This window comes from Eulemur rufifrons, chromosome 14 (genome assembly GCF_041146395.1).
Source record: "Eulemur rufifrons isolate Redbay chromosome 14, OSU_ERuf_1, whole genome shotgun sequence".
NCBI lineage: Eukaryota > Metazoa > Chordata > Mammalia > Primates > Lemuridae > Eulemur > Eulemur rufifrons.
The window spans coordinates 7140276-7154811 of record NC_090996.1 but is presented as its reverse complement, the minus strand read 5'-3'; the positions used below and the strand labels follow the sequence as shown (position 1 = coordinate 7154811).

Genomic DNA, 14536 nt, shown 5'->3' with positions numbered 1-14536 from the left:
TGCAGGGTGTGGATGGCGGGCGAGGCTGTGGTTGGAGCGGGGTGGGTGTGTGGGAAATGTCCACACGGTGAGTCCTCACTCAATGTTGCTGGGCGCTTGGAAACTGCGGCTTTGAGGGGAAAGACATCCTTGTGTAATAACATTGTTTCATTTGTTCCATTGTAAGTTGATGAGAAGGAAAAATTAGTTTTATTATATGTCATTTCACCTAAAGACGCAGTTTCCCAGCATCTGGCGATGATGTTCCATGAGGACTTACCGTACCTTCGTCTCCATTTTGCTGTGAACCTAAAACTGTGCTAACAAAAGAAAGTCTTAGCTGGGCACGGTGGTGCACACCTGCAGTCCCAGAGACCCAGGAGGCTGAGGCAGGAGGATCGCTTGAGCCCAGGAGTTTGAGGCTGCAGTGAGCCTTGATTTTACCACTGCACTGCAGCCTGGGCGACAGAGCGAGACTCTGTCACTAATAAATAAATAAATGAAGTATTTAAAAAAAAAAAAATAGAAAAGAAAATTAGGCACAAATGTAGATGGGACACCCATGGGGGTCTAAAGAGGGCAGGAGAGAAAGGCCCAGACCAGGCAAAGGAGCCCCTGCTTAGAGATCAGGCTGAGGAGGGGGATGGGTGGCCAGAAAGAGGGAAAACCAGGAATGTGTGACATCACGGTCACCAACTGGAGGGTTTCAAGGAGGGGAGACTGGTCATCTGTGTCGGATTTGGCTGCAAGAACCGCAAGTGTCTCCTGGATTTGTCAACACAGAGGCCATCGGTCATGGTAGCAAGAGCCGGGGAGGTGGAGAGAAGTCGGGAGGTAGGGACGGCCGTGTTCCCCTTTCTGGATTGTGGGTATACGTTTTCATTTCTGTCTGATTTCTTTATTTTAAAAAGAATCTCTTTGCAATAGCTTAGCAACTAGTCAGCAACGAAGTCAGGATAAAAAGTTAAAACTGCAAATCCACAGAGACAGAAAGTAGATTAGTGGTTTCTGGGGAAGAGAAGATGGAGAGTAACTGCTACTGAGTACGGGGTGTTTTCTTAGGGTGATGAAAATGTTCTGGAATGAGATAGTGGCAATAGTTGCGTAGCCTTGTAAATATTTTTAAAACCACTGAATCGCATACTTTAAAATGGTGAATTTTATGGCATGTGAATTATATCTCAATTTAAAAAGAAAAATCAGGCTGGAGCAATGGCATAAAGCCAGGGGTGATATGAAGGCTCAGAAATTCTATACTTCCTAGATGTGGGGCACACATCAGGCTCTGAGTTTCCTGGGAGCCAAAGCAAAAAGGGAAATGGAGTCAGTTATCCAATTCCCAGTGTCCGTGAGACAAAAATGAGCTTATTGTGCAAAAACGTTCAGTTTCTCCTAGTGCTGAGACCCGCACAGACTTTTGCCACATGTCTTCATGAAGGGGCAGCTTGTGGTGCTGGGGGTGATGCTTTCAGCAAGCCCCCCCAACGGGCACGGCAGGGAGCTCCATCGCTCTGCCTGGGACAGGGGTCCCCCCATCCAAGTCTGAGAGATGTGGGCTGCAGCTGAGCCCCACAGTCTCTGCGGCCACAGCACCTGCGCCCCTGTCCCTATGGGCAGTGGCAGCCCTTCCCCAGGCTGTGAGGAGCATCAGCCCCTGCTACACGAGAGGTTTCCAGAGCCTGTCACTCTCCCACGTGGGCGCCCTCCCGTCACGCACCTGCGCCCGTCCGTGCACGCGCACCCTGCGCTGCCTCCGGCCCCTGACGGGCAGGGCCGTCCCTCTCGCCCACAGGGGAAGCCTTGGGCATCAAGTACCCGGTCCAGGTCCCCTATAAGCGGATCAAGAGTAACCCCGGCTCAGTGATCATCGAGGGCCTGCCCCCCGGAATCCCGTTCCGGAAGCCCTGCACCTTCGGCTCCCAGAACCTGGAGAGGATCCTTGCCGTGGCTGACAAGATCAAGTTCACGGTCACCAGGTACTCGGGGGAAAGGTGAGGGAAGGAGGCAGGACTGGCGCAGACCGGGCTTGCACCAGGGGATCCTCCGTCCCTCCCCGCTGGACGAGGCGGCCTTCCTGGGACCATCCTGGGTTCTGGGGGTCACAGAGGGACAGCAGGCCAGCCAGGGTGGGTGGAGCCCGACAGATGTGGGACCGGCCACCCACCATGGCAAGGGCAGCCTTGTGGGCGCCTTCTACCTGTCCAGCAGCACCTGCTCACTTGCCCCTAAGCCCCAGGAGAGGCTTTGCTCCCGCGTCAGTGAGGAAGGACACAAGACAAGTGATTCCCTTGAGGTCACAGGCCAGCTGGGGCAGAGCCCGCACGAGGCCACAGGCCAGCTGGGACAGAGCCCGCACGAGTCCCAGTCACCCTCCTGCAAGGTGGCACTGCCAGTGCTGGGCCCTGCTGCACTGGCCCCATGTCCCACGCACACAGATCGCCTGGGCTTCTTGTTAAAATTCAGACTCTTGGGTTGTGAGGTGTAGGCTTAGGTATAATAAAATAATAAAAATAAAAAATAAAATAAAGGCAAACTGTGCTGCAGTAGGTCTGGGCGGGCCCCAAACACTTGTCACCAGCTCCCAGGTGAGGCCAATGCTGCTGCATCCGGGGGTGGCTGCCCCGTCCCCCAAACTCTCCCCCAACACCCCTACCTCTGTTCTCTTCCAGGCCTTTCCAAGGACTCATCCCAAAGCCTGGTAAGAGGCGCTGGCTGGGGGTGGGCCGCTGGGCATGGGTCCTGGCCACGGAGCTGGGGCCAGAGGCCGGAGTGAGCCCACTGTGGGACACAGGTTTGGGGCCTGGGAGCAGAAGCCAGGCCCCTGCCCTTCTGTTCTCCCACCTCACCTGGGCACCTGCCCCAGGTAGACGGCAGAAGGCCAAGCTGGAACCTGGGCCCAGGTCCTGGGGCAGAGAAAGGGGTGGTGGCACTGGTGACTTCTGAGCTTTGCCTAGTCCAGGTTTAGGAGGGAGGGGCCAGGTGGCGTCAGTGCCTCCCACTCCTCCTGGTGCAAGGGCCTGGCTGACCTCGGTGACTAGGTGAGGTTGGGGGCAGGTGGGTTCCCAAGCACAGAGGGAGGGGTGTCTTCGTGGGGACGGTGGGCGTGGTGGTAAGACGGGAGGGGGCCTGCCCGGCCTCGGCAGTCACTGCAGCACCTCTCCTGACCCCCTTTAAGGTGCCCACCCACCCCTGTCTCCTCCGTGGGCTGCCTCCTGGCCCTCCCAAGCCCAGAGTGAGGGTGTCCCTGTGGGGGCAGCATGCCACCTGGTGAGCACTCAGGGCTGGCCAGAGCCTGTGCACGGGGAGACGGGGAGCCCTGCCAGCTCACCCCGCCCCCGCCCCAGCCCGGCAGCCGCTGCCGGGGCGTGCGGTGCAGAACCAGCCGGACTGCGCGCTTGGGGAGGCTGTGCCCGTGTCCTGGGCGTGGGGGCGGCCACAGCAGTGCCGGAGCAGGGGAAGCCTGCAGCGCAGGGATGTGATTTCACAGCCACCCTTAAGCCACCCCTCGCCTGCCACAGTGAGCCTGACCCCTCGGCTCCCGGGGGCTGCTCCCTCCTATGCCCAGGCCTGGCTTGGTGGGCTTCTGGGGACGGGGCAGAAGGCCATGGAACGGGAGGGGCAGACACTGCCTGGTGTGCACGGCTTACTGGGGCGGTATAGCGACATGGCCACTGCCATCAGGCCACGGGGACCCCAAGACGGGGGTCGTGAGGATGAGGGGTGGTTGGGGAGGTTTCCTGGAGTAAGGAAGGCCCCAGTCGGGCCTCAGGCTAAGATGGGACTTGGCGAGCCAGGGCGGGGGGGAGGCGTTTGGTGGGGGAACGCAGGGGCGGGAGCTCACTGGGCCCCAGAGGTGTGTTCCCAGAGCTCTGAGAGGTGCAAGAACGATCAGGTGATGTTAGGAAGGTGAAGCTGAGGGAAGCAGCAGCAGCAAGATGCAGCGGTTGTGGACCCGGCGGACACCTGGCCGGGAGGTGTCTGGCCCCGTGCTGAGCACTTCACGCAGGTGCATGTCACCTGTGTGTCAGGGGGTCCCGGTGGGGCCAGGCGGTGTTGCAGGCACTGGGGTTACAGCGGTGGCCGGACAGAGGAGGCGTCGCGTGTGCTCATCACGTCTGTGGGGCAGGCGCTGAGCCCGCCTTCCAGTGGAAACCAAAGCCCGTGTTCCAGTGTGTGTCCTGTGTCCCAGGCCCGTGCTCTGCAGCAGCTCACCGTGTGGCTCCGGGATCCGTCTCCCACACCATGGAGAGGCCTGGGCCAGGCCAGAGGCAGAGGTGGAGCCGGGGGACTGCCAGGGTCAGGTGGCCGACACGGAAACGGGTGCTTCCCCAGGAAGCCGGCTGGGCACAGCAGGGCCGGACAGGGACGCGAGTGCTCATGTGCTCCCGAGAGCATCGCAGGCCGGGGACTTGCAGAGCTCCCTTCTTGGTGGCCAGAGGAACCGGGACATACCTTCCCCAGGGCCACCCAGGGCCCCTGGCCCGTCCCCGCCCTGGGACAGATCCTGTGGACCTGCCGGGCTCCAAGCTGACTGATGTCACCGCAGAGGGCCACAGAGTCAGGTTCCAGCCCTGGCCCGCCCTGCCCTGGGTGTCTGCCTGCATTGGCGCCAGCACTGGGCAGCGTTGGTCCCCTTCTGTGGGCAGCCCAGAAGGATGGCCCCGGCCCCCCTCTGCTGATGGGGAGTGGAGAGGTGGTGAGGTGCCCCTTGGCCAGCCCTCTGCCCCCCGGCCCCCCTTCCAGAAGGAGGGTCCCCTGTAACGCAGGTGCTCCGGGGCGGACACTTTTTCTTTCTTATGTTGCGTGTCCTTCCAGGGACGCGGGCACGTTTCTAAATGAGCTTGGAAAGCAGGAAGGGGACAGTCACCATTGACGCCCGACCTGTGCCAGGCTGAGTTCAGCACTTTGCATTGTCACCTTTTTCTGTCCCCTTTTTACTGAACAAAGAAACCAAGATTCAGGGAATGTTAAGTGACTTGCCTGAGATGCCTCCGTCCTTGTAAGCGCTGGCTCACAAGCCTGGCGTCCCTGTGGGCAGAGTGCAAGTCAGAGACACCACGGAACGGGCTGTGTCAGGCCCTGGGGCGGAAACCTGGGGTCGAGGGGGTGCCCAGCAGTGTCAGGGCAGACCGCGGAGCCCCGGGGCCCTTCCTGGGTGACCGCTTGCACTGAGCAGGGCTCGCCCTCCAGCTAGGGGAGCTCGGTGGCTCCTCTTGCTGTCTGAGCTGCTTCTAGAATGTCAGCTTTCACCGCTGTGGGGGCCGCTTGCCCCCACCGTCTCTGTGCCTGTCTGCCCACGGGGCGTGGAGGGTGGCAGGCTGCCTGGAAGAGGAGACAGGGAGGCGGCCCTGGCCCCAGCCCTCAGGGATAGACCTGCCATTCCTGGCCAGGCATCGGCACCCCGGGCCGGTGTCTGCCTGGAGGGGCCGGAGCCCACGGGCTGGCAGGCCAGCTCCACACTCACTCACAGCGCTCGTCACGCTGGGCTGGCCTGGGAAGGCGTCCAGCTCCCAAGGGCCTCGGGGGTTCACCAGAGGTCATGAGTGCTGCTTCTGCCCCGGAAAGGGCTGTTCCCGAACCGTCTATCTTGCCAACCCCGGAGCCTGGTTCAGGCCAGCACCTGGGGTTCCAGGGCGAATCCGAGCAGAAGCTCACATCTGCTGAGGGAGGCAGAGACGGTAGCAGGCCCCTTGGTCCCCAGGCCCAGGGCACGTGGAGGGTTCGCAGACAGTCTGCTTTGGGGTGTGGGTACCCGGCCGCATGTGGCCCTCGGGAAGGCACAAGCCTATTTAAGCCCCTGCACTGTCTGGCTGGCTGTGTGACTCTGAGCCTCCACTTCCTCACCTATAAACTGGACAGAGGCACACCTGCCTGGCCAGGTGACAGGTGGCAGGGCCAGATGGGCTGGGAGGACTCGTCCTCCTATTGCCCCTGAGTGAGCTGTTTATAAAGGTCTCACCCTGGACCAGCTACAATGGGAAGCTCAGCCCATGGGGTGGTGGTGGTTGCTATTCTTGGGGCTTGGGAAGACTGCCTGGAGGAGGTGGCTTGGAGCTGGGCCTTGGAGGTGAGCAGGATGGTGTGTGGCATTGACACAGGGGATAGCCTGAGGGGAGGCACAGTCGGGGTGTCCAGGGGCCAGGCAGCCACTCCACATGCCTAGGGCACTGGCGGGATGGAGCCAGGCTGGGAGGGTGTGGCATATCATCCCAAAGAGGCCGGCCTTATCTCAGCACAGTAGAAACTTCCAGAGGCTTTCTCCTTTTTCTTTTGTGCTCTCCGAAAAGTACGGGATGGACCTGAGTCTGCAAACTCAGAAATGCAAGACATGTAAACTTCGTTGTTCTTCTAAAATTAAACTAGACTCCTACCAAAACCCCCAGTGCACGGTGGCAGAAACTTAACCTGAGTCAGTTTAGGGTCCCTGTTTCCCTGGGCCTGTCTCCAGGCGCCAGAGGATTCCCAGTGCCAGGAAGTCCTGGGGAGGGGCCCATCGAGCGTTGGATGTCACATGTCCACAGTGGCACCCGTAAGACGTCTGTGGACAACCGGCCATGCCCTCAGGTGCACAGAGTCCCTCCTGTGCCTGCCTGTGAATGCCCGCGAGAGCCCGGAACCTTCTGTGAGGCCTGCCCTGTAGCACCCGTGCTTGGAGAAAGCGCATCAGTGGATTCGCCATGCAGGGATGGGATGGTGGGAACCAGGTGGTAGGGAGACAACTGCAGCGCCCAGCGGGGGGTGCGCAGGGGGTGGGCTTGGGAAGGGGGCATGGACTACCCGGTGGGCAGGTGCCGTGAGAACAGCTCTGAGATTTTCTAGGTCACTTATCAAAGGCTCCCATGGAAGCCTTTCCTAACAGAACCATCCCGAGAAGGTGAATTCAGAAGAAGGGAATTGTGCTGTGAAGATAAATCAGGCGCTAAATCGCGAGAGCCCCGCTGCAGCCTGGACCTGTGGGCAGAGTGGGCAGGAGGCACAGCCGCTCCTAGGCCGGTTTTGTTCTGGTCTTAAGTGTTGTCCCAACTGTGTACATCACATCTGCTCTCAGGGCCTCAGTTTCCCCCGTGATGTCTAGTGGCCCTTCCTGCTCTGACATGCTGGGTGGGCTCCTGGCTAGAGAGGAAGACGGACTTGGACTTGGATGAAGCCTCGGGGGACAGTAGGTGGATTTCAGGCCTCGGGTCAGGGGAGCTGCGGGCCGGGGCTTCACGGGATTTCTCGGGGAGGGGTGCTGGGAGGAGCGGGCCTGATGGGAGGGGCCCTGGTGGGGGGCCTAGGGCTGCAGAGCGATGATGGGGCCAGGGCCCCCCCATACTAGAGTGAACCTCAGCCCTGCTTTTGGGGGGCTGAGGCCACCCAGGCTCGACCCTGGGGGCCAAGCACCCTTGGTAGCTCCTTGCTATGTCGCCAGGCCGCCCCACCCGCCTGCAGCAGGCTGACCTGTTAGGGAGACTGGGCCGGGAGCCAGGGAGGCAGGTGGCCAGAGACAGCAACCCGGAGTTGGCTTTCAGAGTTCCAGGCATCCAGCCCTTGGGCACAGACATGCACCAAGGGCCACAGGTCCTCAGACACCTGGCGTGTGGGTGCAGGGAGGGCTCAGCACAGAGAAGAGGCCCTGGGTGAGCCTGGTGTTGCTGCTCGGCTCCCAGCTCTGCAAGGTCAAGGTGGACGGCTCCCAAAACCCAGAGGGGCCCGAGGTCATGAGCACCTGGGACTGTACTGGGGGGCGGTGCGGGCTGTGCTGGGAAGAAGGTAACTGAGGAAGGAGAGGCCTCTGCCTGGGTAGCTGGTGTGATAGTAGCCACAGAACATTCTAGTAGGTCATAAAGACTGCATTTCCTGCAAGTATATGCCCCTGGTAGGGATTTGGAAAACACAGAAATCTGCCGGCCCAGATGGCTGTTCACTTTTATGATGATACATTTCTTCCAGATTGCCCCCAAGCTTATTAATTTTACATCTCGCTGTTGTTCTTTCTATAAATTTACACACTTAACCTTAAAACATAAACATGTTGCCATGTCTTTAAAAAGCTTTGTGACATTGCCTCGTCAGGCTGCATTGTGGTTATGTAACTACCCTGTCCCCCAGGCGTGGACGTTGGGGCAGCCCCTCACACCATGGACACCTCACACCCACGTCACGCTTAGGATTTACTGATGGCCAAGCCCACTCTCGTTACCAATTGACATCCCCCCAGGAACCAGTCTTACAGGGGAGAACTGAGGTTCAGAGAGGTTAAGACACTTCTCAAGGTCACACAGCATGTGCATAATGTGGCTGAGAGTTGAACCTGGGTCTTTCCCATTTAACTTTGGAACCCAGGGCTGGCTCTACCACTAGCCCATGTCTTGGTGTCTGCCTTACGGTGAGTCGTGATTATCCTTCCCCACCCCTCTGGCGCATCTATCCACACTGGGTGGCTCTTTGCTGCCCCCTTCTGGCATCCAGTGGCTATAACATTGGTCCTGCCCGTGTAACCCTTTAGGCTCGTAGTTAATCCTTTGGGGTTCGTTTATTTGTCCAACAAAGATTTACTGAGGCCGGGCATGGTGGGCACACACCTCTAGTCCAAAGGACTCTGGAGGCTGGGGCAGGAGGATCGCTTGAGTCCAGGAGTTCGAGGCTGTAGTGCCTGCAACTAGCCACTGCACTCCAGGCTGGACAACATGGCAAGACCACATCTCTTAAAATAAAAAAAAAAATTATTCGGTGCCACTCTGTGCCAGGCAAGATACTATAAAATAGAAAAAAATCTCCTGCTTTGTGCTGCTTATATTTTAGTGGGGCAGATGGATAAATGAGAACAAAGAACGTCATCTTAGGTACTCACAAGTGCCGTGGAGCTGCTACGACAGAGATACAGGACTGTGTGTCACAGGACAGTTTTAAATAGGCCACCAGGAGTTAAGCCCTGAAAGAAGCCGGGCCGGGAGGGACACAGAAATCTTGGGCGAAGTCAGGAGTCCGCCCTGGACGTGTGTCGAAAGCACAGCCGACGAGATTGCTGATGCAGCGGATGGGGGGGGGGTGAGAAAATGAGAGAGAGGTCAAGGGTGGCCTCAGGATTCTGTCCTGAGCAGCTGGAAGGACAGAGTTACTGTGATGGGGACACCTGGGCGAGGGGTGGGGGCAGGATCTGAGCCAGAGGCAGGTTTGGCTCCCAGGTGGACAGGTCTGATGGCAGGGAGGGCCCCTCTGGGGACACGCCGTTGGGAGTCATTCTGCTTTGAACAAATGTAAGTCTTGAGCCTGGGTCACGGCGAGGTTGGACAGGCAGAAGGGGCCCAAGGGTGAGCCCCGGGCCCTCCAGCACTTCCCGGCGTTGCAGAGATGAGAAGGAAGAGGGAGGAAAACCCCCAGAGGGTGTGAAGCCCAGGGAGCCACTGAATGAAGGAGGTGGTTGGCTGGGCCAGCTGCTCCCTCAAAACCTGAGACCGGATAGTCTCAGGCTGAGTAACCCGGAGGTCGCAGCGGCGCGGTTAAGAGCAGTTTCGGGGGCAGTGGTGGGAACCGGGGTGGAGCGGTGGGCTCAGGAGGGAATGAGGGAAGAGGGGTCGAACTCGCCAATGACAGATCACCCTTTAGAGGGCAGGACAGGGGGTGGGAGCCCAAGGGTGGAGTGGGATCCAGAGAGGGTTCTAGGGGTGAGAACAGCAACAGCGTGATCTCTGGCAGATTTGATGGGGGTGGCGCAGAGAATGGCGGAGGAGGGGCACCCTGCTCAGACATGGGATGGGTGGAAGAAGGGTGCCGAGGGCTCCTGCCGCCTCCCCTCGCCTGCTCCTCCTCTGGGGCAGGGACGTGCAGGGTGGCAGGGCAGTGGACTGTAGGTCCCCACGGGAATGCAGGAGGAGATGGTCAGGGAAGGACACAGGACACGGAGACCTCGGAGGGGCCGTGGCTGTTGGGGCCGGAGGGAGGGGAGGAGGTCAAGGCCAGTGTTGGGCGGGGAGGGGTGTCTTGGAAGGCGCTGGGTCCGCGCAGTCGCAGTCTCCGGAACTGTGGATGGGAGCGGGCTTGGTTTCTGCACCGCAGTGCAAGCTCAGCGCCACCCTGGGCAAAGGCCAGCCCTTCCTCTCCCTGGGCCGAGGCGCAGCCCCTGCAGAGGTAGGGAGCAGCGACATCGTCCCTCCGGCGTTTGCTGAGTGCCCATGTGTGTGGCGTTTCCACGCGCAGCCTCGTGGACGCCTCGCAGCCAGCCTGTGAGGGCGATGCTGGTGACATTCCCATTGTGCAGCTGGGCAAACTGAGCCTGAAAGAGGCAAAATCACATAATGAGCGCGAGGCGGAGTCCCTGCCCGCTCTGTGCTGTCCTGCAGCCGGGGTGCCGGGCAGTGCGGCAGGGGTAGCGACAGCTGCTGCCGGAATCATAGAGGGCCAAGACTGGAAAGCCAGGGACTCGGGCTTTATCTTGTGGCTTTGGAGGTTGTTTCGGTCAATGAAATGATACAATCAGATCTGTACTGTCTCAGGGTTACCATGGTAACGACGCTTCTACAGACTGCGGGTGGCCGGGAGAAGGCGAAAGTGGGGCGGACAAGCCAGAGAGAGCTGAGGACGTCTGAGCCCGGGCAGTAGGCAACTGGGCCCGGAGATGGGTGGGGTTAGGACCTAGAGGTGGCAGTGGGCTGTGAGGAGGGCAGAAGGTTCCAGAAGGGTGATGGTGGTGCCTGTCCCCAAGGCTGGGTGTGCACGCCTACGGGCCGTCACAGGGGCCCACGTGCAGCTGGAGTGGTGCTTGGTGCAGACAGGGTGGCAGTGGGGGTGGGGGCCATCGGTGCAAAGGGGGCGGCTGTGACCACCGCTGGGAAGCACAGGGCTGGCAGAGGGCCCTGGGCAGGGCCCCGGGGCACCCCAACCTCCTGGGGGCCCTGCAGGAGGAGGAGCCTTGCAGGAGCAGAGGAGAGGGGACAGAAGGACCCTCGGGTAAGAAGAGCTGAGTCAGGAGCATCGAGGCAGCTGCTTTCAAACCTCAGAAGAGGCAGCAGAGTCCATCTGGGGAACACTGCGGGGATCAAGGAAATAAAGAACATTCCAGAACTGTTCTTTTTTTTTTTTTTTTTTTTTTTTTTGAGACAGAGTCTCACTCTGTTGCCCAGGCTAGAGTGAGTGCCGTGGCGTCAGCCTAGCTCACAGCAACCTCAAACTCCTGAGCTCAAGCGATCCTCCTGTCTCAGCCTCCCGAGTAGCTGGGACTACAGGCATGCGCCACCATGCCCGGCTAATTTTTTCTATATATATTTTTTTAGCTGTCCATATAATTTCTTTCTATTTTTAGTAGAGGTGGGGTCTCGCTCTTGCTCAGGCTGGTCTCGAACTCCTGAGCTCAAACGATCCGCCCACCTCGGCCCCCCAGAGTGCTAGGCCAGAACTGTTCTTGAATAGCAGTGGTGACAAAAGTAAAAAGCTCTGTCAGGTAGTGAACTCCCTGTCACTGGAGGCATTTAAGCAGAGGTTGAGCTGCCACTCACCAGAGAGGCTGCTCACTGAGGGACTCCCTGCAGGAGAGGAGGACGGGACACACTGGTCTGGCACTGGTCTGGCCCTGGCCTGGGTGGGGGGGTGGGGGACTCGACCAGGAAGGGGGCGGCTCTGCCCACCGGATCCACTTCCCTCTGCTGCCCAGCCACAAGCTGCCCACAGCCCCCTGGGTTTGGGCCCAGCCGCCCTGCTGCGCCTCCCTGGTGGGCAAACCCAAGGGCCCTCTCAGGACAGCCTCCTCTCCCTTTAGTTGTCCTCAGACCCCCAGGGGTGCAGCCGCCCTCCCGGCCGACTTGAGGGGACGCTCTGGGCTGGCCCCCCACCTCCCCTTCCCCAGAGCAGGGGCTCCGGACCCAGGGACAGAGCAGAGCTGCCGACTTCCTGTGTGACTCCGGCAAGTCAGGTTTGCCTGCCTGGGCCTCGGTTTCCTCACTCGTGAACTGGGAAGCGTTGCCCGCACCACGACTGCCTTCCGAGGGGTCCCACCCCGGGGCGCACGGCTAAAGCGAGGAGGACGAAGGGCCCACCGCGAGCGGGAGGTGGCGAGGCGGAGAGGCCGGCCAGGCCGGAGCGTGGAGGGCCTGGAAGGCCTGGCTTTGCAGCGTGGACTGGACCCTGCAGACCCGGCCTTGGCAAGCTCTTCCGCTGACGTCCCCGCGGCCGAGGAACCTGAGCACCCTGCGGGCCAGGGCCCACGTTCTCGGGGGGCCCCAGCTTTAGCTAGCAGGTCCCCACATAGTCAGCTTTCCACGTCGATTTTGAGGAAATATGTCCAATTACACGCTGCTGAGGAAGATAATCCCACTTCACTAGCACCCCAGCATAGTCCGCGGCCCACTTGGAGCAGCCCAGCCGTGGGGACAGGGCCGGCCAAGCCGAGGGCTGTGATCCCATTTACGGGGGGTACAAGTGGGGAAAGCCTCCAGCCCCAAATGCAGTGACACCACTTGTCATTGTCCCCTTTGGTCTCCTGCTAGGCCGCTCTTCTGTGGGTCCCCTATCCCCCAGCAGGTATTATGTGGGACGGGCCTTCTGGAGAGGAGGATCCGAGAGGGTGTGGGCTTGACCTCAGCAGAGAGCATCGGGAGGGCGGGGGAGGGACTGAACAGAGGCCAGAGCAGGAACGGGTCACTTTTTGTCTCCTTGGGAACCAATTCCGCCACTTCTGAGCTGCATGATCTTGGATAAGTTAACCTCCTATCTGTGATCATGGATAAGTTAACCTCCTGTGTGTGATCTTGGATAAGTTAACCTCCTGTGTGTGATCTTGGATAAGTTAACCTCCTGTCTGTGATCTTGGATAAGTTAACCTCCTGTCTGTGATCTTGGATAAGTTAACCTCCTGTCTGTGATCATGGATAAGTTAACTTAAGGTCTCTGGGCCTCCATTTCCTCACGGTTATGTGGAATAGGGACACTCTCCATGGTCCTCTCTTCTCCTGCCCAAGACCTGAGGGTCATCTCCTTGTCCCCAGTCACACGCTCACCCTCCTGCCCCTGCCTCCCTGTCCCAGCCTTCCCCACCCCCGCCACCCTTCCCACTCTGTCCTGCCCCTGAGAGCTCAGAATAAAACCGTCCTTTCTCACGTTTCTAAAGATATCACCATTCCAGCGCCAGCCACATGTTTCTCCACTTCATTATCTCTGCTTGTCTGTGTTAATTAGGCTTCGGTAATGATCTCCCTTCTGCCTTCCCGGGAAGAGCTGGCATCTGCGGGGCGGGGCTCGGAGGCCTTTGTGGGCGGGGGAGGCCCAGCGTTGGCCCAGCGCCGCCTTTCTTCTGGGGTGGCAGAGGGGGCCGGGACAATGGGACGTCGGGAGGCCCCGCCCACTTCCTGGCCTGCGGGGACTCAGCTGGGGTCTTGGCAGTCCCATCCTGCCCCTCCACATGTGGGAGAGGGGACCTCATGTTCAGTGTGGCTGTTAGACGGGGCTCCCAAGTGTCCCCGGGGAGCGGGCATCAGAGTCTTCTGTGGCATTCTAGAACGTCTCTCAGAAACTGCCCAGCTGAGACCACCCAAGCTGACAGGAACAACCAGCGCCTTTGCTGGGGCTGGAATGAGCTCAGCACCAAGCGGTGGCCGGGCTGTGCTGAGCGGAAGCTCTAAAGGCTGATAAATGTGTCTCTGGGCCACAGACGGGGTGGGGGGCGGGGCACTAACCCTGGCCCAGCACGTGGCTTTCCCGGGCGGACCAGATCTTAGCAGCCTCCTAGGGTGGGGTCTGGTGACGAAAGGTTGGGAGGTGGAGGTAGGGGGACACACAGGCCTAGCCCTCTAGGAGCCCCCATAGCTGCTGCTGCCGCGGTGGGAGGGGTACAGCCCGCCGAGGACTGGCGAGGCCCTGGCAGGGCTTCTAGAGCACAGCACAGTCGCCAGTCTGTGGACAGTGCCGGGCTGTCTGGGCCAGGCACTGTGCTGGGTGCTGGGCTTTTGTTAAACACTGATTAAAAAACAAACCCTGGCCGGGCACGGTGGCTCAGGCCTGTAATCCTAGCACTCTGGGAAGCCGAAATGGGAGGATCGATTGAGGCTAGGAGTTCGAGGCCAGCCTCCCCATCTCTACAAAACATAGAAAAATTCGCCTGGTGGCCACGGTTTCACACACCTGTAGTCCCAGCTACTGGGGAGGCTGAGGCAGGAGGGTCGCTCGAACCCAGAAGTTTGAGGTTGCAGTAAGCTATGATGACACCACTGCACTCTAGCCCAGGTGACAGAGTGACACCCTGTCTCAAACAACAACAAAACAAAAACCCCATGGAGCTAAGATTCGGGGTGGGGGTGCAGAGAGTAAACGGGATTTGCTGACTATATGGGTGTGAGATGTGAGTGCCAAGAAGCAGGGCCTCGGGTGGCAGCGATTGTGCTTATTGTTAGGGGACTGCACGAGTATACAGGCAGGGCACAAGGCTGGGGTGGGGGCTTGGAGTGAAGGCCTGAAGGGGCGGCAGGGAACAGCATCGCAGGCAGAGAGAACAGCAGCTGCAAAGGCCCTGAGGTCACCTGCCAGGGTGTTGGAGGGAGGGGGTCAGGGGAAATGGAAGGGGAAGATCATGTGTGGCCGGATAAGGACG

The 14536-nt window shown here is 59.7% G+C and overlaps 1 protein-coding gene across 4 annotated transcripts in view; it reads left to right on the top strand.

Annotated features, from left to right (window-relative positions):
- Positions 1-14536, top strand: part of GTF2IRD1 (GTF2I repeat domain containing 1) — a 106309-nt gene that overhangs the window by 74590 nt on the left and 17183 nt on the right. For all 4 annotated transcript variants that reach the window (XM_069485657.1, XM_069485655.1, XM_069485656.1 and 1 more), the window contains 2 exons: positions 1772-1955; positions 2649-2677. In XM_069485657.1, the coding sequence (XP_069341758.1) occupies positions 1772-1955; positions 2649-2677 (213 nt within the window). The remainder of the gene's footprint in view (positions 1-1771; positions 1956-2648; positions 2678-14536) is intronic.